Source organism: Coloeus monedula (genome assembly GCF_965178545.1).
Source record: "Coloeus monedula genome assembly, chromosome: 15".
Lineage (NCBI taxonomy): Eukaryota > Metazoa > Chordata > Aves > Passeriformes > Corvidae > Coloeus > Coloeus monedula.
In genome coordinates this window covers 10714307-10739379 of record NC_138795.1, presented here as the reverse complement: position 1 = coordinate 10739379, position 25073 = coordinate 10714307, and the positions used below count along the sequence as shown (strand labels likewise).

The 25073-nt window shown below is 40.6% G+C and overlaps 1 protein-coding gene across 3 annotated transcripts in view; it reads left to right on the top strand.

Annotated features, from left to right (window-relative positions):
• RAPGEF6 (Rap guanine nucleotide exchange factor 6) overlaps positions 1–25073 on the top strand; it is a 124591-nt gene that overhangs the window by 57132 nt on the left and 42386 nt on the right. For all 3 annotated transcript variants that reach the window (XM_082291585.1, XM_082291584.1, XM_082291586.1), the window contains one exon: positions 18918–19049. In XM_082291585.1, coding sequence (XP_082147711.1) covers positions 18918–19049 — 132 coding nt within the window. The remainder of the gene's footprint in view (positions 1–18917; positions 19050–25073) is intronic.

Genomic DNA, 25073 nt, shown 5'->3' with positions numbered 1-25073 from the left:
ACAGGAGCTTGTGGTGCTGCTTTCCCTGCCTCCCCTTCCTAAAGAGTCAGGAACAGGGTGGAGGTTGTATGTTTTTTCCTTTTTTTCCTGAGAAGCCCTAATGAGGGGCTGACCATGCCACAACAATACAATGAGTTAGTTTTGGTGTTTAAGTTCAGAGTTGGGGAAGAACCAGGAGCATCCTGGCAGTGACACTGAATCCAACAAGCTGTGCCAGCATGGCAGGGTCTGCAGCTGGCTCTGCCTTCTGTACCCCTCTCTCCCCATTGCCTGCCTGTCCAAAAAGATTTAAAGTACTCAAATCTATGGAAATAGTCTCTTGATGCAGGTGCTCTTAGTGCTAAAATATTTCTGCATTTTGCTGCTATGTTTAGCAATTCCCACTTGGAAAACTGTATTAAAATGAATTATTTTAGCCTGAAACATCTTTGCCTGAGTGTGTGCAATGACAGATCGCCTTTTGAGCAGTGGTTGTCTTCCCCAGCCCCCACCATGGGCTTGGAGTCAGGATGCAACCAGAGCTGCTGCACTAGAAATGGGGGGGCAAGTGAAAGTGCCTGTTCATGTCTGAGCACTGCGGGGAGCAGTGTGGCAGGGACAGTGTGCCAGCGGCCGCCTGGTTCTGAGGACAAAAGGACAGAAGTCCTTAAGCCCAGCTCGCAGCCCCAGGCCCCTTGGCTCACCGGCACGCTGGCAGCTCCTGCTTCATCAGCCAGGGCCATGACGGCTTTGAGACCATCACCATCCTCCCTGCTGGAACGGCACAATGGGCTTTTCTTCCTCTGATTGATCAGGAAAAAGTCGTGCTGCTTGTGGGGTACCTTCTGCCAGCAGCTGCCAGTTCTTCCCGCCTGTGCAGGGCTTGCATTATGGTGTCCTTAAATAAGGGAAGACTCTAATCCTGCCTAACTGAATGTGCATTTAAATTATGAAAAGCTTTACTGTCCTTTTAAAAACATCCCATCTTTCAGTGACTTACTCTCATTAGACAATTAGAATGTGCAGATTTGTTTAAGTCTGGAGGATTCAGGTAGCATTATGGGAGGATAAAGAGAATGATGCAGAGAAATCTATGGAGTGATATTTCAGCATGGAAATAAATCAATGTTAAGGAACAAAGACTCCCTTTAATACAGAGATTGTAGACTGTTTTTTCCTTAAGATTTTCTGAAAACTTGGATTCTGGCTTAAAATGTGACTGGTAATTTTCTGTTTGTGATTCTGCTCAATGCTGCAGCTCTTCTCAAGTATTTTGATTGTGATCACTACCAAGCCTTTGTATCAGATTTTTTTTTTCATCTCAGAACTGCTCTAGTTTTGAGATTTGTCATTAAACAGGCAATTTATAAAAAACTTACAGCCCTGTGCTGCAGGGAGCTGGGACTGCAGAGAGGCATGTGTTAAAATAAATAAATAAATAAATGAAAGCAGAAAGGAGTGGGGGGATGCCCCAAAAGCTGGGGTGTGGAAGTAGGTCAGGTTTTCCCCCCACCCGGGGCTGGGTGGGCAGGTCTGTGTAGCGTGGGCTGCAGCCCCCTGGGACCCCCGCCGCCACTGTGCTCATTGGCGGCACGGCCACAGGGATGATGTCATCTGCACTTAAAGGCAAAACTAGGAGGAAATAGAATTTCATTCCCATTATTGAGCTGGTGTTTACAGTAGTTGTAAAATATGGCATCCGCACCAAAATCCATGCTGGATCAGGTTTGCTGCACAATGCAGTGTGGTGAAACTGGGAGGTGGAGATCTGCCCAGAGAGCTATCGGGGGCAGGCAGGCAGGGAGAGGGTTTCTTCAGCTGCATGGGTTCTTTTCTTCTTGATACAAATTGTGATTGTGCTAACCATAATGCAAGTAACACCGCATGAAAGTATTTGGGTGTTCATTGCTGCTGAGGATTTATTACTGTAGCATTAGACGTTTAAGATGCTTCTAAATACAGTTTTATGCATTATTAGAAAAGATGCAATTTAGTAGTGTGTAAGATGAAGCTGACATATCCAGCCTATTGTTTAATATTAAAGAAGCAGTAAAAGAAACAGCTATTTGTGTAGGTGTGTAGTGCTTTGTAAAAATCTAAAGTAGTTAGAATGCTTTCAGCTTTTAAAAATCAAATAGACTTTGTGTTTGCAAATTTTCCAAGTGCAGGATTGAAGTTCAGATTGTCCTTTATGTTTAAATACAAATTAAACCCAGTAATATTTATGGACCCTGGTTGCATATATTATTTCTGTTGCTTGGTAAGAGGTTGAGTAAATTCAGACATTGATGCCAATTTTTTCCTTTTAATATAGTTTTGGAAGGCACTAGGGGAAGGTCTTTCTTGGTTAAGGTGCAACTCCCATCCTAAGTGTTGGACTCAATTGATGATCCTTGTGGGTCTCTTTCAACTCCAGATATTTTATGTTTCTCTGATAATTTGGATTATATACTGGGAAGAATTCAGCTCCTGGATGACTGCTGAGGAGCTATTGGTGTGAGGTGGAGAGCGGTGTCCTGTCGGTACAACTTGGCTTCAGAAATGTGAGAATCTCCTTCCACATGTCCCTTGGCACAGTAGATGAAAAAGAGCTTTCTGTGGATTGCTCAAACTGCCTGATTCAATATTCAAAGATAAGCAAGCAAACAAGACAGAAAAGGCGTTTTTGGCCCTTGCTACCAGCAGGCTCCCCTTGGCAGCTCCATTTGCACACAGGAGGTACAGCCATCATGGGATAGTTTTGCTTTGGAGAACTACCTTTGAGTCTGATGCGGCAACAAAAATCCTTTCCAAAAAGAGGAAGACGGCAGCAGTGAGTGCCCCTTCTTGCAGATGAAGTAAATTGTCCAGAGACCAAAATAATGGCTTTAACGTAACCAGCACCCTCTGTCCCCCTGCCTGTCTCCTCCCTCCTTTCCTCCCTTGCGCAGTAGCAGAAGTCATTTGCCTTCTAGGAACCAAAAAGCATTGCAGCAGACCTGGCTCAAAGGTGTGGGATCTCAGACATCCTTCTTTGGAGCAGCTCTCCAGCATACTGGGCTGCCATCCAAGACTCTAAGCTCCTTTCAAGTATATCAGTTTTTAGTTGCAAAAAGAGATTATAGAACTAAATTGACTACTGCAGAATTAAGGCAATTTGGGTTAGAAACAGAATTGGTCTTGATTTAGCGGGGAAAGAAACCCCACCCACCAAAACTTTTAAAAAATGGTTTCAAAACCATTAAAATTATGAGGGTTATAAACATCACTTTTCAATAATAAATTTACATTTCATTCTGGATAAAATCTCTGTATTGTGTAGGATGAGATAAAAGTGTTGAGCTTCTAGTGTGACACATATATAAAAGCAAAAATTTTTTTATTGTGAGCTGGTCTGTGTGTATCTGTGTGCATGTGAATGGCTGCAGATATTTATTTTACTTATTTCTAAATTTGAATGCAGAGATGAAGAAGAATCCACCTAAATGCTGCTGCAAGTGTTAGTAGATACGTGTGATTAATTAAAAAAAATTATTTAGAAAAAGGAAAATAATCAGAGTTCTAGCACATCCATGAATAGGTGATAAAATGATATAAAAGCTGATGTGGAGCAGGGTGTTTGCTGAGCAGTTGTACTGATATGTGTGTTTATATTAGGTCAGTAAAGATGCTCTGTTGGCTGCATCTGCAGATCCAGTAGCCAGTTGATCTAATGCAGTTTCTAAAGGCTTTCTATACAGGTGATGTCATCCTTTTAGCTCTGTTCCCCTCCCACTCTCTTTCCTCCTTATTAGATATTTCATCTTGCTGCGGAGCATCCAATCGATGGGAGCTTCTCCTGAGGGAGCTGCTGAGAAGCAAGCAAAGATAGTAGGAAATAGGACTCCAGCAGTCAGCCTTGCTATAGCTATGGACGTCCTGTTTTGTTTGGCATTACAGAAATGTTTTAATTGGAAAAGCTAGGCGTGGATTAGCCGTGCTATCTGACTGATGCATTAGAATACTAAGCAACACTGCAGAGTTGTAAACTGCATTAAAAAAAAGAAAGAGGGGATGCAAAAGAGAAAAGGGTTTGTATTGCAGAGGCTTTTAATGCATTCCACAATGCAAACCTGTTAGAGCATATATCCTGGAGCTACAGTCTGGATGCAAATTCAATTTCTGCAGTTATGATGGACACGAGTATAAAGAAGAAAGTTTAATATCCCAGGGTGTGGGATTCCTGGATCGCCTAAGATGCTGAAGAACCTTTGCAAAATTTCATCTGCAATATGAATATGAAGTTTCTGAAAAGTGGACCTGGAGATAAGCCACTTGTTAAATGCATTTTAGAAGAAAAAAAAGAAATTTGAAGAATTCATGCCTCGCTTTTTAGTGTATTGTTGCTTTAACCTGCAGTTCTAATCCATTTCTGAATTAATTCAATTTTAGGAGCACTTTTTGGGTGCATGCCTCTTGCCTGGAGGAATGTATGGATATTTGTATTTGAGAAGCTAGGAAACATTTTGATTTGAATTTATGTGCTTGTTAAAACTGGAACATTTTGATAGGAATTGCTGCTGCTGCTGCTAACTCCCTGCAATACTGAAAACTCCTCAGATCTAGTGGAAGCTGTAATCGAATTCAGTGTGAAATCCAAGCCTGAGAAGTTGCATATATGTACATTGCTGCTTTATGATTTTTAAAGAGAAAGCAGACGGGCTTTTTCTCATTTTTTCCCCCTGTGGCTTTTATTTGAGAAAGGAAACTTTTTTCCCCAGCCTAAGAAATGGCTTTTCTTGTTCGATGTTACGCCAACTGCTTACAGCCCTGGGCCTCCAAAGTAAGTAAGATTTTGTCTGTGCTGCATTTCTGTGACATGTATTGACAGCCCTGGTGCTATCTGAATGTTCCCTTCTCATCCCAGCAGCATGCTGGGTTGAAGGTACTGGAATCCTGGCTGTGCATGAGCTATTCTTGTGGAATAATTTCTAACCAGGAAGGGGGGGACCTAGAAATCATGGAATTGTTTATGTACCAATAGCTTACAAATTACCAGAAAGTATGTAAAAAAAGCCATTTGCTTGTGAAATGTGTTAAGCTTGTTTTTAGCCTATGGATATGAAGTGTATATGAAGCCTATAAATATTACTGAAGTGTAACATTTTTATAACTGCTGGCATATTTTGCTAACTTGAAAATACTGGTATCCAAACCCATTGATGTTTTAATTTTCAAGCTGTGTGGAGCTGTATTGCTTGTTTCCTTTGTGCAGCAGCTTGGAATTGGTTAATTATTTAGCTGAACTATGTAACTACAATTAGCTTTAAAGGACCCAGATTATTTTGTGTGTCTGAGAATGCAGTATTTCTGTGAAACTGGAGAGGGAAGGGTGTTTCTTTTAAATGGCATAATGAAAGCTAGAATGTTCGAGCAAACCCACCTTTGAGATAAAAGCCTTTAAAGAAATTAAAAATACAATATTTATGAGACACTTACTATTTGGTATGCTCAGTCAGAAAATTAGCTGAGTTTCTGGTATTTTATTAAGGTTACTTCCAAGAAGTAGTCACCCAAGACACAGGAATTGCCTTATAAATCCGGAGCCAGGCATATATTCATTATTATTTCTTTATTATAATCGTGTATTTACAGGGCAGAAAAAAAAAGTGCAACTTTCTGGCATTTGGAGGCAGTGGGCAAAAGCCTTGTGCTCATGTCAGTGTGAGACACAGCGCTGACTTTGGAGCAGGAGATCACTCTTGACTTTGAACCCAAAAAGTTTAGAGCCTCAATGACATGATGGTGTGTAAAGGCACAGGGAGAAGCCAGCTGGGTGTGTGGACTCCCTGTCCGGGGTGATTTTCCCTGTTTGGTTTTTGTCTGGTGCAATGTAAAGGGAAGCTTGTGGTGTATGGGGGCGAAAGCGCTGGGTTTGTGGGGTTTCCTTGTGCAGCTGCCAAAACCAGCGTGGAAGCGTGTGGGTGGATGTGTGGCTGAATTTTGGCTGTTTCATGTGTGCTGAGTCCACCCCATCATAGGTGAAGTGGAGCTGCAGATAGTTGTGTTCTTGGAGGGTGGCTGGGTGCTGTGTGCTCAGACAGGTAATTGTGGCTCCTCACCTTGGAGTTCCTGCTGGCAATTCCCGGCCTGTTTGTATTATCATCCGTGCCCCAGTGTACATGTAGACTCTCTTTCTTCCCTTCCTACTCTGCAAACATTAATTATGAAAGGCTGAGTTTTCTTAAGCTTGACTTACCTGAACTGCCCATATTAAGAAGGTTTGAATGTTGTAATACTGCTTAAAAACTGGGAATGCTTAGTCACCTTGGTACTTCAGCTGGGATTGTGCTTTCCACAGAGTTTGGGTTGAAATGAGAAACCACAAAAAAGAAACCATGTGCTCAAATAAGGGCTTCACAAGGGTAAAATAATAATATAAAAAAAAGTTTTTTGACCCCTGTGTCACCTCTGTGGACAATATCCAGTGGATTTCTGCTCTGCCAGCCAAGCCATTTATTCACACAGTTACTATTACTATAAATGAAATGGTATGAAATGTTAGGAAGAGGAAAGTTTGTGTTTTCTTTTCTTTCCTTTTTTTTTTTTTTTTTTTTTAATGGCTTATGAGAACCCATTAACTGTTTTGCATTCCAGTCCATAGCTAAAAGTTCTTTATCTTTAAAACCACAAAAGATAAAGCACTTCTATTCCTTTCTGAAAAAATCCACAAGCCCCCCCCAAACTCCTGCAGCCCCCCCAAGCTTTTGAAGGGATCTGTTCATGTTGTTCGGTAACTCTGAGGAGAAGTGTGCATAGGATTTAAGCAAACTGATAAGCTGAATCAGATCTGAATTTGTTCCCTTTTGGTTTTAGCTGAGCTTTGTACTAAAAATCTGTTTCTATGACTGGTGTTTTATAATAATAATACAGCAAAATAAGTCATGTCAGAATTTTAAATGTGAGTTTATAACTTGAAAATGTCAAGTATTTTGTGATACTGTTTTGAAACTAGAAATTAGATTTATGTAGCTCTGTCCCAGTTGCTTTTAAACTGGTATAGGACAGTAGTCTGAAAATGGGCTGTTGACTCAGTTGTAATTACAGCTGTTCTGGATGTGACAGTGTGATGATCCATGGATTGAATCAGAGCAACATGAAGTCATATTTCTTATGAGTAATCATAAAGGTAGGCTTTTGTGAAGGTAGAATGCTTCTGAAGGTTAACCTTAGCCGAGGGAGGTTAATTGGTGTGGCTGTGGAGGAGCAGAAGCTGGCTTTAAGAGCTCTGTGGGCACCTGGAAGACATTCTCCAAGTACAGGGTGACTCCGAGTACTGGTGTCCACACCAGTTTCCACAGCACACACTGATTAGTGCTGCACTCACCCTCATCCCTCAGAGACTCCATGGCTTTTGGCTTCTGAAAGTAAAGGTGCAGAGTAGACTCATGTAAAGCAATTGATGCATTCTATTTCTTTCCCTGCATCAAGAGTTGCTACAAGGAGGATGAACAGAGGGAGAGAGCAGTGACCGTGGTGAATTTCTGCAGTGCCCTTTCAGCCCCATACAGGTTCTTGCGGAGGTCAACATATTTCTCAGGACTCTGCTGATAACTGGAAACATGTCTGAGGGAGATCACCCTCTCCTTGTCAGGAAGAGATGATGGCTGCTCTCTGTTGGTTGCATCTGGAGGAACCAGCAGAGGGGCAGAACATCACATTGTAAGTGATGGTCTCTACCCTGGGGACTGTGTCTTTTCTGGAATGATAGATTGTGGAAGATGAGATAAATAGATGCAGGCATCCATAAGGAAATGTGGTGAGGATGATAAGGAGTGAGGAGTGTGGTGAACAGTGATCAAAGCAGTGCCAACTGTTAAGTCACTGTGGCTCTGGAATGGGATGAGGAAGATAGGGGTCTTTGCATCGGGTTTGTGGAGATCTCTTTCCACAGGCTGGTTGTGTTGGCAAGTGCAAGAGACATTCAACTTACATTAAACAAAAGTCCTGTGACGCCAGTGCAGTATTTTAAAGCAAAAAAGTAATTCACAAGTATCTCAGCAAGATGTTGGTTGTCTTTGTAATTCTGATCATAACTTTCTCTGTTCAATTGTCTGTGATGCACTTTGTGGTATTGGACTCCTAGCTGTAACTGTGCTATTAAGTCATTATGAAGGAGAGCTCTAAACTTAACAATTTAGATGTATAGGGTTCTTCTGTAATAGAAATTTTATGCACATCTTAAGATTTTCCAAGCCTGGAATGTGCCCACAGTTACTGTGTGAAGCACAAGGGTCTGATGGGGGGAGTATGGAGTGATTAGATAATGTTTTGACAGAGGATATTTTAAAGGGTTGCTTTTTGAGATAATGTACTTTTTGTAGAAAGTAAGAGTTTTTGAATTAACATTTAAGCTTCTAAAACATTTTTTCCTGAAGGAAAATAGTTTAATTCAAGATCCCAGGTGCATGTTAAACTTATCTTACGGCAGTAGACGGTAATTTATTTTTTCTAGGCTTCTGTGCTCTTCTCTTTCTGCTGTTTAGTTAAGAATCTAGTAATGTGAAGCATAATAATGACACATTTGCCCTGTAAAAGTTTGTGTTTGGGTTGTAGCAGAAGACTTGGAGTCGTTTTTCAGTCCCATTCCTATTTCTGGTGTTGTCTCAGAGGGATGTGATACAATTTTTGGTTATTCATAACTAAAATCAGTGTAACCTCATCTTCTGATTCCAAAGGGCATCAGTTTGATCTTCAGGATCTTGAATTGAAACCTTCATGCAACTGAAGATGTATTTTCATCTCCTTAGAAGAAAAACAGAGCTTTGATAGTGTGTCCTTGATTTGATTCTATTTCATCCTTATCTTTGCTAACGTGCTTGCATGGAAAGTAGCCCCGGTAGTATGAATTTTAAATGTTTTCAGAGCAAATAGAGTAACTGATCCTTTGCTTTATTTTTTCAGTCAGTTTTGATAAGGTCTTTCTCTTCCCCTTGGCCGTGCCTCTCCCACCAGTCCATCTGTCTGTGCCTGTAGCTTCCAGCCCAGCTTTCAGCATCGCAGAACTGGGCCCTGTCATCCCTTGGGGTCGTTGCTCTTTGAGCTCCTCTCTTGGCTCCTCATGGATCTCTTCCCTCCTGGGAACTTTGCATTGCATAGTTTAGCCCTCTTTGGAGTTTCTGGAGTTTAAGCCAGCTCCTCAGAATATTCATGGTCTCTCCTACCCTGTATTTCCTGATCTTTTTCCCCTTCATCCACTGCTCAGAAAGATTGCTTTGATTCTCCATGTTATTTGTAAGAGCACAGTCTCTTGGTTTCTCAGTACTATGATCCCTGAACACTTGGAGAACGAGGACTTGGACTGACAAATGACAATTTTTCTTACACTTAGGTACAAGTTTTGACTGTTTTCTGTAACCACTTGTATGATACTTTTTGTAAACTTCTTAAACGCGTTTTTTGCTTGATAGTTTAAGATAAAAATGGTTTTGTATGAGCTGTGTGGCCATTTACTCCAGAAAACTTGGATTTTCTTATACTCTGGTGTAAAATACGTTAAAATTAAGTGCAAGTACACATTGTGCTACTTTTCAACAGAAAAAGCCTTTTCCTGAAGTATTGTTTTTATAGGAAATTGGCTCTTAAAAGGCAAATAAACACCTATCTGTTCATTTATTTCCTCCTAGACTTTGGTTTAAACCTTCTTTGTTAAAATTCTCCTTACAGCTACAGCTTAGGTTGGGACCATCCTGTTCTTCCCCTCTCACTTCGACAAATGCATTTCTTGATGAATACAATGGAAGATTGGTGCTCCTTTGTTTTTTCTGCATGTACAGGATCCAAGGGCCTCCTTACACAGCTCCTGGCTCAGGTAATGCTGGCAGCATCAGCGTGCTCGCTGTGCTCTCGCGTCCTTGGAGCCCTGCTCGGTGCATCCCTGGAGCTGATTGTTACCTGCATGTCATTACTGTGACATGGGGTTGTAGCAGCCTGAGTATGTGTAAAGAGGGATTGTCATCCTGCTGTATTTTACCAATCCGTGCATCTAAGAGTTGATAAATTATTCAGTCGGTGAAGCTTGATGTAGATGTGGAATTTTATGTGCCCTGCAGTCCTGGCTTAGGATGAGAGTTCCCAAACGTCAGGGCTGCTGCTGGCTGCTGGAGTTCCTGGGCTCCTTATAGAACTCAGAGCATCACTATTCCCTGCCACAGTTTGTTTTCTACTGTAATTATTTAGACAAGGCACTTTTTACTATTGTATTAATTTTCAGTGGCAAGAACAAAGAGTAAAATTTGAGTTCTGACAATGAAAATAAGTCTTTCTGAAAATTCCTGTTCCATATTCAAAATAACAAAAGCACAAGTCTTGGCATTTTAAAAAATGTTGCTTTGTGAATGGACCAGAGAAGAGTTGATCTTGTTATCTTGTAATAAAGTTACATTTTTTGCAACCATCAGTTATGTTTACTTGCTGGAGATTCCCTTAATAAATGGACCTCCCATCAATACTGGTGCAGTTTTTTGTAGGTGAGTTTTCAGACCCACTTCTTCTCCAAAGCTGAGGTGTTCGCGTGTCAGACACTTAGCATTATCATGAGTTAAGGCCTAGTAGTAATCTATAATTTAGACATATGAAAACTAAATTAAAATTGCATTACATGTGTGGTTTAAGGCAACACCAGAGTTTAGTTTGAAATTCTGTCCTCATGTCACCTTGTTGTAACTAAGGAAACATAATACTTCAGATATTTTAATTTCTGTTGGCTATAGGAGCCATGAAGACCAAAAAAGTTCTTGGCTAACAGAGGCATAGAACAGCCTCTAGGGACTATTAATTCTTCTAGATAGTTTTTTGTGTGTTATGTGCCCCTTTTTTCACCTTATGGTAATCCTGGAGATATTTTAGGAAGGCTTGAGGGATAGTTTTTGAGGCACTGCAAGGCTGTCATGAATGATGTCAACTTGGTCTTTATTTCTTTGAGATTCGTGTCTGTAGTACTGGTAAAAACAGGAGTAGATACTGTAGATAGTGACTTAAAGCATGTTTTGAAATAAATATTGTCATGAAGTTTGTGTAGTTGGATAGGCACTGGGTTTTTGCATCATGTTATTGATGGGCACAGGTGAACCTGTTGGGGGAAAAAGCTTGAGCCATCACTTGGCTCTTGTTTCTTTTAAAGCCTCGCCCTCCGACATCATTGGTGCTTTTTAAAAATCTGAAGAAACCTGGTTTTGTGCCACTGGTGAACCATCTGTGGTCTTTAAGGGGGAAATGTTTTTGTTTGCATTAAGTCTGAGGACTGATGTCAGCATGAGTAATTCAGCTGGGCTCATCTTACCCTCTCTGTGGACACCTAAGTGGCTTCTCTTTGTATCTCAGAGAAGCAACTTTCTTCTCTCCCATTAACACAGCTCTAAGTGTATTTTAAAGTGGAGGAGAATTGTAGCTTGTATGTAAAAGGTTATAATATAAAGCAGAGTTAATTTATACCAATCCTTGTGAAAAAGATTACTGAAAAATCTGCAGAATAACTTCAGAGAAGTTATGGGTTTTAGTGGTTTCTTGTTGATTTACTGGCAGGATATATGAGATGATTAAAATAATTTACTGATGCCAAGAAAAAACATCCAAGAGGTTTGTTCCTTTTTCATTTCTTAGAATGAATGGGATGGAGGAGAGCAAAAAAGTGGGACATAGAAAGGACTGCAGGTGAGAGACTGCCCACCTGTCAGTGGGAGTGAGCAGTGCTGCTCCTGTTTCAGTAGACTGTAGAAAGGAAAAATAGAATTAATTAAATAAGTTAGTTATCTTGTGTAAATGAACAAGCTGATGATGGAAACGCAAGCATGTAGTGAGACCATCAAAACAACTTGCAAATAAGATGGTGGAATGCAGAGTGTGCTAAGAACTAGTTCAATATTAAAGGTATGAAAGTTGCTTGAATCCAAGGGTACCGAGGAGAAAATGGCATTTGAAGGGACTGGTAGGATATAGACACTGAAAGGGGAGCAGTGGGACCTGGATAAGTCCTGTTTCAGAGGACTGGAGTCCTGTTCAGCTGTTTAATTGAGTGGTCTTTTTAGTTCGGCAACTTGGTTTAATTTTTAAGACTTAAGGCAAACATGTTTGGTTTTTTTTAACTTGCTTCTTGTGACAGTCCAGGCTTTCTGTGTCATCTGAGAAAGGAAAATTGCTGTCCTTAAACCACTTGGGTATGATGGAGGCTGAGCAGGAGTGTTTCCTAAGGCTCAGAGGTTACCCAGTGTCATCACAGTTAACGCTCCAAGTGCGTGTTAATGGGTTCCAGCTTAAACCAGTGAAAACCTCTTAATGGAAAACCTCAAACAATAAACAAAATTCTCAATATGTGTGCCTTAAAACTGGGGCTGTTTGTCTCAGAGAACTGGTTTTCACAGTGAGGTGGCTGGGCTGGGGGTTTGGTTTTATAGTGACCCGGAAGCCATATGTGTGCCCCAACACCACAGGGCTGAGCTGCTCTTGTCCTCGGGTATTCCATGGTAAATAAATCCTGTGTTGTTTTTGAATATTACTCTTGCTGGCAACATTTATGGGAACATCAGAAAAGCAAAAAAGGTATAAGGTTACTGACAATCTGTAAAACCAAGGACAGAAAATTTGCTTACACAGCTTGGAAAAGGACAGATTGTTCTCTCAGAGGCTGATGCTTCTGCTGTGTCCAGACTGGATCGATTGGTTGTAAACATCCATATGGGGACCTAGAAAAACTGATAAAAAAAACTTTGCTGTCAAGGAGTATCAAAGAAAGGGGCAAACCTTTTGATTCTTTATTGCTCATTTTCTTTCCATTAATTTGAATTTGGAATGGACCAGAAGAGTTAAGTGGGTTGTGCTTCCTTTATTAGTTTTTTTTCCTCATGTTGAGTCCTTTGGCCACTGTCCTTATTGTGGGATCTTTCTGAATATGTTTAATAAACATACCATTTACTGCAGGTTAAAACACAGTGGTGAAGCTTCTTTTACACATAGAAAAAGATAATTCATAGGTCTTGTGTCCCTCTGTCAAGACTATTTTGCAAATTCATGTTGCCTATGCCTTTTAAGCATGTGTTTTTTGGTTATCCAAAGTGTAACAGGAAACACTGATACTTATTTTCAAAACTTGTAGCGCAAACACATGGATGTGGCTTTTCCTTATGATGCCTTAGGTTTTAACTTTTATATTTTTCAAATCCTGCACTGTCTAATGTGTGACTCTGAAGTTTTGTGTGGCCTGTTAACTGCAGTTCTCTCATGCTGGTTAGACATAACAAAGCCTCTCTAGGTTTGCTTTTCAAGAACACCTTGTTGTCCCAGACCCCAAAATGTGTAAACTAAAGCCATGAGAGGGAACGCAAACTTGGGGTAATTACATAATTAACTGAAGTTATAATTGGAGAATTAACCCTGATATGTGAATGGACCAAACTTATAACAGTGTGAAGAACCTGTGACCCAGGGTCCATCTTGGGTGTAGCCTTTTGACTCCCAGGGTGTACCTTTGAAGGCCCTTCAAATAAATACCTACTTTTATTCTCTTATTTTTGTCCAGTCTCTGTTTTCAGGTTAGCCACCCCAAGGCATCACTTAGGGCAAAGACACCAGCAAATCCTGAAGTTAGTAACTATGGAAACAAAGGGTGAAAAGCATGGTCTCTGCCAAAAGAGGTTCTAGTGATTCCTTTCCATGGAAAAAAAAATGGGAAATAGAAAAGAAAAATGAGTCAGTTTGGCCATTCTCTGACAAAACTTAACTTCTGACTTCTGTGGTTGCCTTTCTTTTAATTTATACTCTGCAATGACTTTTTATAGCCTTTATTTTTAGCAAACCCTTTCTGGGGAGCACATGAAGGGAGGTTGTCCTCAGGCTGACCATCACTTTTAGTGTCCTTTTCAGATGAGTTGACGGGCAGTCATCTCATCAAAGGTCGTGTCGTTTGCTCTGTTGGACAGAGCATGTGCAATCTTGAAAGTCTGTTACAGCAAAATTAGGTTTTAATTTAATTCCCAAGTATTCTGTGTGACTTCATTGCTGAGAGTAAATAGTGTTTACGTGGGAAGTAAATGTCACTGCAGACACATTGTCCTTGGTCTGCTGGCCTGTGAGTTGTACCGTGGAGCAGAGCTTCTACTCCAATTAATTTTAAAATTACAGACACGAGACTTGGTGTAGATACACAAGCTTGTACTCACCTTTGTTAAACTTCATACAGGTCTTGCTGGAGAGCAGTGGGAAACCTCATCTGTCTCTGGCAGAAACCATCAAATCATTATTCTGCTCTTGTTACCAAACTACTTTTAGGAAGTTGGTAATTCTGTATAAAACCGAAATGTCCTGATGTCTGTTAAAAAAAACCCAACAAAAGAATCAAATCAAATACTCTTTGTAAGTAAACTCTGTGTTATGTAATAGGAAAATGGACAGGTTTGGGGCTTGCAGAGGTTTTTGGAGTTTCTCTGGTTTGGCAGTAGGACTGCTGCTGCCCCTTGCATTGGTGCTAGGTGGCTGCACCCATGAAATTGATGGAAAAAGCCAAGCTCCTGGTGGACCTTTGGAGTCTTCACCTCAGGGGTGTTTTCAAGGCTGCTGCGGAGGAGAGTTTAGTATTTTGTTCATGTCATTTTTTATTAAATGTTACTCACTGCTTGTCCTCTCCCCCCCCATCTCATCTCTTTCCTGGCTGAGCTGGCTGACCTTGCGTGTGTCCTGGCAAATGGGATGGGATCACCCTGTGAACCCTCTTCCAAAATTTCACATACCTTTAACAAAAACAAGTCTGGGCTGCTCGTGCTTCTGGGTTTGTGTGGCATGGCGGGCTGATGCTACTATTAGGATGAGCTTCTGAAGGATTTAGTCTTTTTTTCTCTCCTTTTTCCTATTGCAGTTTGCAGTAATGTTTTAAAAATTCCTTGTTGATGCAGGATTTTTTGGTGTAATCACCAGCTGTGTTTTCCTGACTCGGTGGGAGTGCAGAGCTGTAGGTGGCTGTGCCGATGATAGCTTCCATTTTCTTAACTTTCTTTCTTGTACAGTTCTGAATTGCAGTGTGGTATTTCAATGGGGGTTTGTTCGTAAATATCCCTTTGTTGGGAAAGGTCAGTCACAAGGATGTGCTGGCACTGATGCAGGGACAGGCTGTGCCAGCATGTCAGATGCACTCATATTCCAGTTCCAGATTATCCCTTCTTATGAAAAAATGAAATTGTTGTGGCTTAAAGTGGCAACTAAGTAGTCAGTTGGAGTGTTTATCAGAATGTCATGGATGTTTGGGGTTTTCCTGTCTGTGGGTGCTAGGGCACACAATTAGGCAGAAGATATTGCAGATACAAACATCTGCATCCAAAAGCATGTAATATGGGCATAGGTGAACATTGCTATTTAGACCTTGTTTCCCAATGCATGATTTTTCAGGATACTGGTGCTATTGTAACAAGAGTTTCTGAGTTTCAGAAAAAAGTCACAGTCACCAATAGTTAAGACAATTTTATGTCACTTCCAGCAACTTCCCTGCCACAACCAGCAAGTCCTTCCAGTGTCCGCTGTCATGTTGGTACAGAAACATCCTATCTGTGTCTTGCTGCCTAGTGTGCTCTGCAAGAAAGAACAGTTACTTTGGGTAATAAAAATGACATGCAAAAGATAGAAGCTGTGATTTATTTTGGGAGATCAAGTAGAGTGGCAAGCAGTACTTTAAAGGTCACTTGTCTCAAATAAACCTTATCTCTCTCTCTCTCTCAAATTTAAAGAGATACTGCGATGTTTCCTTGCATCTAACTTGCATTAAATGTCTTTTGCTAGAATATATTGCAGAGTCCAGCAGGAGTGTCGCACATACCCATGTGCTTTATAGGTGATGGAAGTGGAGTGCTGGCAGGGGGATTGAAGAGCAGTTGTGATTAATTAGTTGATTAGAAATACTCCTTTGGGAAGGCTAGCAGTGCTTTGAGTTGGTCATCGGTGGATTTTTGTGAAAATGACACATGAAGTGTATGCACAACCTGTTTATTTTGAGAGCCATATCCGGTTCCATCAGTACTTAGAATTACAGAATCACAGAATGGTTTGTGTTGGGAGGGACTTAAAGGCTCATCTTGTCCCAACCCCCTGCCATGGGCAGGGACACCTTCCACTAGACTAGGTAGAGCCCCACTTCTCAGTCTAGTGTTCATCACAAGAATCTTAAAATCTCAGCTAAATTAGACAAGACAAACTGTATGTGGCAGTGCGTATGTGTTGGTGCCAGGATGTCTTTGAGCCAGAACAAGCTTTAACAGCACCAGTTGTTGGTAAAGAGCAGGCACCTGCCCTTGTTCTCCTGGGAAATCCTGCAGAATTGGTTCTGCTTTTGGTCCTGCTCACTGTTTTACTGGAGCTGTTTTGAAGGTTTGAGAATCTGAATAGAAGGGAGCTTAAATTAGATTCCTTGTGTCTGTGTTACTGCAGTCATCATGGGATTTGCTCATGGACAAAAAGATTTAAGCTAAAGTTCGAGCTGTTTATTGGAATAGGGAAGTTATAAAGGTGGGGACAGGCTGAAGAGTTTGCACAAACCTGTGATCTTTAAGCTAGGGGCACTGAATTTATGTGGGCTGATTTGTTCTGTAATTTCCTAAAACTCCTGGATGTTTCAGTTCCACTGACCTTCAGCATCTCAGCAACTGTCACCTGCTCTGCCCTGTCCATTTGTCAGTGAGTACCACGGTGCTGCTGGATGTGGACTCCCTGGAAAGTGATGCTCTGACCTCGTTGGGATCGTGGCTGAGGGCACTGCAGGGTGCTCCAGGAGCAGGGAGCAGGGTCACCCTGCAGCACAGACTGCTGCTCGCTGAGCACTGCCAAAGCACAGGAGCATCCTCCATCCACACCGCAGATGTCATCAGTGAAATGTTGGTGCCTTAACCAATGTCCAGGTGTCCGAGGCTTTAGGGATGAAAATGTGATGCTTCCTGCCCTGTGCCCATTGGAAGCGGAGCCTGGAGAGTGCTCTTCTGTGTGTGGCACGGAAATGGATTCTGTAGGCAATGTGCCATTTGGATTCCAGAAGTAACCAGCCAGTTCTCCAGACCAGAATTAAATCAGAATTAAATCTCAGCTTCACTATTGTATATTTTGTTGTAGTTGAGAGGTTACATCTGGGTGTATGTCAGCTCTTCCCATGTGCTGATAGAGAAGTTGCCTGTTGGCCACTGGCTCGTGTTTTGTCACCTGAGTGCTTTGACCTTTTTGCTCAAATTTGTTCTCAAATCCTGAAAATAGGTATTTTCAGCCTGTAAAACTTTTTCTGGTGGCTAAACATAGGCTTTAAAATGCTGTGTATCCTTTGTATTTAGATCAAGTTCACTACAACTTAAGTTCCCTAACCCTAATTCTGCCATCCTCCTTTCTTCCCCCTACTGTTTAAATGGGGCTTTTTGTGTGATTTTCTGGAATTTTAGCAACCTTTTGCTTTTCAGACGTTTTCCTTTTCATGTGACCATAGATAGGAATTTACAGATTGGATATTTTGTATTTTCTTTCTAGGAAAAAACAAAGCTAGAAGAAGGTAAAAATTAGGATAGTGGGGAAGAGTAATGTTTTCTTTCATAGCTCATATGGATGGTTGTGTTTGAGTAGTGATTGCCAATGAGAATGTCATTGGGAGTTGCAAGGGATGCAAGATCCCCCATGTTCTCATCAGAATTTTGATAGTAAAATTATGTTGCATTTATCAGAGGGTCTCAACAATTTTTTTCCTGGGTGTGGGGAAGGTTTGGCAAGACCCGTGGTGCCACCTGTGTGTTCAGAAAATATGTGAACTGGTATTTGGTAAAGTGTTTCTCTTGTGCCCTCTTTAAATAATGGACATGGAATTGTGATGCTAAATCAAAACCTGTTTACCGCTTCTTTTAAGTTTGGTCAGTATTTATATAGCTGATACCAGCTCAAGAGTATTTTACAGTACTGTCCTTTAATTTGTAGGACTGAATATCTAGTGGCTGGCACGGTTACATGTAATTTAGTTTGTTTTACAGGAGAAATCTTTTCATTTTGATCACAACACTTGATGCTGTCGGAGGAGTTTTGGACTTTTTCTGCATCAGAACTTTTTTTAAAGAAATAGTATGTAATTTGTATAATTTATGAATTATGAAAGCACATAGAGAATCTATGATTCCTTGATACAGTGTGCTTTTCATACAGTTAATTCTTAAAAATATTGGAAGTATATGTGGCAAAAAACAAACCAGCAGCTGAATTAAAGGACTGTTTATTTCACAGTATCCCATGCAGCTCTGAGTCTTTAAAAGCTACTGCTGTTTTTTTTAGTAGAAAGAATATGTTTGTGGACTTGAGTTATGCACTAAAATTTAGATATCTGCCCATGTGTTCATTTGCAGATAGATTTATAAAATAGGGGTGCTGTTGTACATAGCTGTACCCAAACTGCATAATATTCTTTCTGTGTACTCACTCCTTTAAAGAAAATTCAAAGCCCTTTATAGACCAAACTTTTTGTTTAGATTGGACTACTTCTTGTTTTACATTGGTATTTTCTAAAGGTTATTTTTGAACCAAGGTGCATAAATTGAACTTATAAAGAGGAATCCTCCTTCTTCGTAATGGATTGCAATGTCAGCTAATGTTAAATACAGTTGGCTGTTTGGCCAGTGTCATATATTTGTCATCTTGGGGTATGTCACTTAGCTGTAAATATCCCAGGCCTTTGTTTTATAGAAAGGTGCATTGTTTTCCATCAATTTTATGAACTGTGAAGTGTGGTTGGGTCAGCTTAGTATAAACTAGCTTTTTCTCAAAATGTATGTCAAGTTACAGACTGAAATTCAGTTTGATTTTGATTCAATAATTCAAATACAAATCTAAATGTCTAACTAAAGTTTTAGGAAAAACTTTGTCTTCAAATTAGACTTACACATCTTGTTTCTTTTTCCTGCCTTTCCTCAAATCCATTTTATTTACAGCTTCCAGCTGACCTTACCAAGATGCATCTCACTGACAATCCTCATCCTCAGGTGACACACGTCCCTTCGAGCCAGTCAGGATGTAGCATTGCCAGTGACTCTGGGAGCAGCAGCCTGTCTGATATTTATCAGGTAAGACTGCTTTGGCTTCACAGTTTTCCTTCCTTGATGTTAACTATTCCATAAACAGGAAGAGTGACCCTTTATCCAAGACTTCGGGTAGAACCCTCTTGATGCTTCCACCTATCCTTGTGTTGTCCTTGGGGCTCACCACTCCCACAGGTACAGAAATGGAACAAGCTGCTTGTAAGGCTTTTTGTTGCTTTTCACATCTTTCTGTACCACCAAGTATGCTGTGGCTTTTGAAAGTAACATTTGTTGATTCGTGGGATCCTTTTCCTTTCTGAAAAGGAACAAATCTCTTGAAATCAGCCTCGTGTTTCCAACACCATCCTTGATTATTTGTATTTATTGCTAATAGCAGATGTTCAGTTCTGCAAACAAAGGCATGGTAATAAACCCACTTTATGCACTAATTGACTGTCAAAATTCTAGTGTGGCTTGCTGAGAGTAGAAGTTGGCTGAAATCCAGAGATAGCTTCATTTGTTTACAGATAATACACTTATTAAGTTACCTGTCTCCTGTCGTTTCATGGGTGTTTATGTTCTGGTTTTTGAGGGGGCTCAGCTTGGGTTTGTGTTGATCAGTAATTTCACAGCTTTTCCACTTCCAAGTTGCAATCTGACTGCAATACAGAGTGTACAGCAGTTGTTGAGCATGGTGTAAGTGTAACTTGTTTTTAGACACCTGTTCCTTTTCCTTAAGTGCTGTCTGGATATTATTTCTATACTGGAAACAGATTAATGGTATCTATTTACAGCAATATATTGCTTAGGGTACTTTAAGAGTAAGACATTAAAGCAAAAATTCCTTTAGAACATTAAAAGCGTCTCTGCATTTTTGTCCTACTTAATCTACAGCCTTACTACTTCTTTAAATTTGCTTGCTGCCAGCTAGGTCAGGAGTAGCTGGCATCCCTGACAGAGTCTCTCCAAGATGCTCCATGAATTCTCTTATTTCTGGGAGGCTGTGCTGGAAGATGGTGTTTTGTATCTTTATTATTTTTACTCTTTTTTATTTTCTGAATCAAAACTAAATCAAAATTCATGTTAGGTTAGGGTTGAGAGAGTCAAAGAGCCTACAGCTCCAGGGACACTGGGGCTGGCAAGGGCATGCCAGGGTGATCACGGCAGGGCCACAACATTGCTGCTCCTACATCTTTCTGATCTGGACCAGCTGTGGTGATGGGGTTAGGGTTGGGATAGGGTTGAGAGAGTCAAAGAGCCTACAACTCCAGGGATGATGGCACTCAAAATGCTTTGCAAGGGCATCACAGCAGGGTGCCAACATCACCAACTCCACACTTTTTAATTTGTGCCACCTCTGGTGATGAGCACCTCTGGCCCAGTGCCAAGATGCCGTTAGGGTAAGGGTTAGGGTTACAGTTAGGGTTAGGGTTGAAAGATTAAAAGAGCCTACAGCTCCAGGAGCACTGGGGCTGGAAAAGGCATGCCAGGGTGATCACGGCAGGGCCACAACATTGCTACTCCTGCATCTTTCGGATCTGGACCAGCCGTGGTGATGGGACTTCAGCCCCAGTGACAAGCTGCCATTAGGCCTGGAGTTAGGCTGGAGAGAGTCACAGATCCTACAGCTCCAGGGACACTGGCACTCGAAAAGGCATTGCAAGGCCATCACAGCAGGGTGCTTGAGTTGCTTGCCTGAGTAGCTTGGAGAGGTTGCTCTAAGTGAAAAGCACTTAAAATATATTATTGGTAACAAAGATAACACTCTAGCAATGATATCTTCTAATAAGTGAATACTCTTATCATGTGCAGGTAATTGTCTTATGTCTACTCATCAGAAAATGACAAAAGAGCATAATTACTAAACAAAATTTATATAAATAAAGGAAATGATGGAGTAACATTTATATGCACTGTAGCAAATAAACAGTGGTGCTAGGTATTTTGTACACTGAGGAATAATTAATGTGAAAATGACTGCAGATTTTATATTAATTTTTAGGAGTTAGGACTTTTCAGGTAAGAATTTCCTTTTCAGTGGCATTCACCTGTCTGGTTTTGCATCCTGAAGGAAATGAGGACATCTGTTAGAGAATTCCTGGCTGGCCGGGTTGATGCTGAGGCAGGTCTCCACTGTCAGACTTGAGCGAGATCTTGAAAGATAATTTTACACCCATGTATGATCAGAGTTACAGTGACATTAATCATGAAAGATAGCAGTAGAGAATCAAGCATTTGATAAGCTGTGGGTGAAGAGAAGACATGCAACAGACGTCTTATGGGGGGGGGGGGGGGGGAATCCTCAGCAATCCACAGTGATTTTCTCCCCCTTAATTTTTTAGTGAATTTTTATATCTTGTTCTCATATGCCTAATGTGCAAATAGTAACCTGTTAAAAGATGTATTTTATGTGCATTTATGTATTTTATGGTTTTTATTGCAGTAGCTGTAACAGTGTTGGAGATGTCTCTTACTGTTTGTCACAAGTCTATAAGTGATCACTAGATATTGCTTAGTAATAGATAGACGTTGTGTAATAATGCCATGACACAATATTTAACACAGCATTTTATTGCAGCAACACATCAATATAGACAGAATTGGAAGTAACAAAATAGAGAAGTGGTTTCCCCCAATATTCATGATGTTATGAAGGTAGAAAATATCTTTGATATGTAATAAAACTACATTTTGAGTGTGATGTATTGGCTCAGTAATTGAAAGCATTTTTGGTACAACAAAATACAGCTTTTCATAAAGTATTTGGAAAATGATGCTTTGCTTTTGCAGTCAGCTTCATATGTATCATACCAAGCTTCACATGCCAAGCTCTAGGAATATCATTAGTGTCACTAGTATTTGGAATAATTTTGATTAATGTAGCCTTGAAATGACCTTTTGAATTAATGGTATCTTAACATTAATTTTTTACAGTAGGTAGTACAAACGTCATTCCGAAATTGGAAAACATGATTGGTAGAATGGTAGAACCAAAGAATGAAACAATATTTTAGTAAGATTTGGAAAGATTTTCTCTTCATCTGTGTACACTGCATTCATTGATAGTGTTGAAGTGAGGTTTCACTTGTTCCAGCTGCCTCTCAGCCCAGGATAAAGCCCATTTCCAGTTTAACAGGAAATGATGAACATAAAGCTTAAGGTGAGATCAGCAGAAGAGGATTCCTGCCTGTAAGCTCTGCTGTAGAGACACTGTGTTAAATCCTGAGTTAGTTGCAAAAAGTGATGAAAATTTATGGAGATGTTTTTCTCTCTTGTCCTGTACTGTTGCTATTCCCTGTTGGAGATTTCAGTGTTTTGGTGTCCGAGACATGGACACCAAAATGTCCAAATGTGTGTATTGGAAATTCCAGTTTGCTTGGAATACTGCAGAGCAGTTGTCTTTCTGCTGCACCGCAGACCTTTTTTAATTATAGAAAGAAAAGTAAGTTATTCCGTACAATTTTTAAAGTACCTTCTTGCTTTAAAAGGATTTTAATTCTTTTTTTTCTTTCAACCCCTTTCTGACAGTATGTTTAATTTCAGAGCGATGGTCTTCAGCCAGAAGTAGGGGAAGCTGTGTGGTTGTGCATACAGCAGTTGAAATGCAGGCTTGTACAGCTGCTTTGACCTGTTACAGGAGTCTTCAGGGAAAAAGAATTCAACGGGTATTACACAGAGAAAACACCTTTCTTTGCCCGTTCATGGGATAGGCTCTAAGGTGCCCAGCCAGAGTCACACAAGGAATCCAGGTTCTCTCTAGATGTGGTTGGACAGGGTCTCACCTCTACTCTCACAAATGAGTTTCCTGCAATCACTTTCTCTTAGTGACTAACCACTTTGCATCAATTTTTTCCTACCTGTTTATTTCTGTAAGTAGTGTGCCGAAAGTTTCTCTTTCATTTCACTTCTTTCAAAATCCCTAATTTATCAGTACAGAGTATGTACTCTTTGTGGGCAGCAACATCATTATCCAGCAATAATTCCAATTGTGGTTAAAGCTTTGATATTAAAATGGATTATCTATAAAATATTCATCAAGGATGTGTATCTCAGTAGATACCCTTGTGTCACGGACCTGATCCTGGAAACCCATATTTGGGTGAGATTTGAGGATTGCAGCTTCTGGTTTCGTTTTGTACATCAGCCGTTCATAAATGTTTGTGTTAGGAATTATTTTTATATTTGGTAATGGAAACAGCTGGAGCATCATGGATGGGAAGAGCAGCTACTTCTGCAGACGGCTTTATGAGCAAAATCCATCCTGTTCCTTCCAGCACTGCCTGACCTGCCAACGTTCTGTCAACCATCTGCACAGAATCTTTGAAACACAGTTGGAGGACCCGCTCCTATTTCATAGTTTGATCAAAACGTAACTTATTTATCAAGAAAGGAGTTGATTTGTCTATTTTCCTATATAGGGTATAAAAAATTCAGTAGAACCTGTAGCCTCTGTTTTTCTGGCTTAGTGTGGGCATATCAAAGTGAGGATTGGTGCTGCTGTTTGTCTTACTCAGCATGGAGAAGTTGGTATAAATTGTGGCTATTTAGATGAAGAAATGCTAGAAAAGTCCTTGAATAAAATGCTGTACTGATCAGGTGCTGCTGAGACTCTCCAAGTACAATTTGCGCTTGGGCTTAATTCCAAAACTGTTAATGTGAACTACAGAAGCCAGTAAGGGTGATGTAATGTAAAACAGATTTAACCCTCTCTATATTGTTATCCTTCTCTGAAAGAAATATTTTTTAAAAAATCATGTAAGCTTTATTTATTAGGTTTGCTGGCTAATTATCAAAATGAGGACAAGCTCCAAGGCCCAAGGTTATAGCTAAACCCCAGCATTTTTTTTTTTTTGGTGTAGGAAGAAAAAGCTGTTTCTTTGTGAGGGTATTGGGGCTCACATCAGCATGGAATGTGTAGGGAGATGGAGACAGTGCAGTTCACTGTGTTTAAATCACTTAAAATGAATATTGTTTTATGTGAGGCCAGAAGAGCAGGAGAGCAGTGGCCAAGGACGGACCTGGTCAAAATGAAGGCAATGCATACAGTGGAATCAGGGACATGTGTCCTGGGAAGAATATGGGGACACTGACCAGTTGTGTAGGGTTGGGATCAGGAACAGTAAGGCTCAGTTGGAGCTGGATTTGGCAAGGGATGTGACAAAAACCAGAAGGGCTTTGATAGGTACATTATTTAAAAAAACCCAAAGCAACAAACAACCAAAAAACCAGATAGAAATTGTGCTTCGCTCTCCCACTAAGTAAGGCACGAGAACTGATGACATGGAGAAGGCTGAGGCATTCAGCAATTTTTGTCTCAGTTTTCACAGGTTGCTCTTCCCACATCTCTCCACTCCCTGAACATCAAGGCAGGGACTGGGGGAACGAAGTCCTTCCCATGGGAAGAGAAGGCATTTGAGACCACCTGAGGATCTGAATGTACACAAGTCCATGGTACCCAAGGCAGTGCATCCCAGGGTCCTCCGGGACTTGGCTGATGGAACTGCTAAGGCACTCTTCATCTTGGAAAGTCGTGGCAGTCATGTGAAGCCCCCAGAGACCGGAGAAAAGGGAATAAGGCTTCAGGGAGACCTTACTGCACCCTGTCAATACTTAAAGCAGATTTATTAGAAAGACTTTTTACCATGTCCTGTAGTAAAGGACAAGGGGCAGTGGTTTTAAACTGAAAAAGGTAGACTTAACTTGGATATAGAAAAGAAAATCTTCTCTGTGAGGGTTTGGAGACCCTGATACAGGTTGTCCAGAGAAGCCATGCTCTGCCCCATTACAGTGTTCAAATTCATCTTCTATTTTGGAGGTTTTGTGAACTTGCAGGGTACTTGATACCTTAGATAGTTTTGGGGGTTTTTTTTGTATTCTCAAGGATTTCTTTTAAAAGTGAAACTGAGTGTTTTAAATCTGCTCATTTAAAAACAAACAAACTCCATTTTCTACGAGTATCTATATAATTACTTATACTTTGCAGTGACATCTTGTTGTTTGAATTTCTGAATTTAAGCAGAAAAATGATTTGCATTCTGGCTTAAGCTTTAAAAAAAGTGCCTGAGCAAC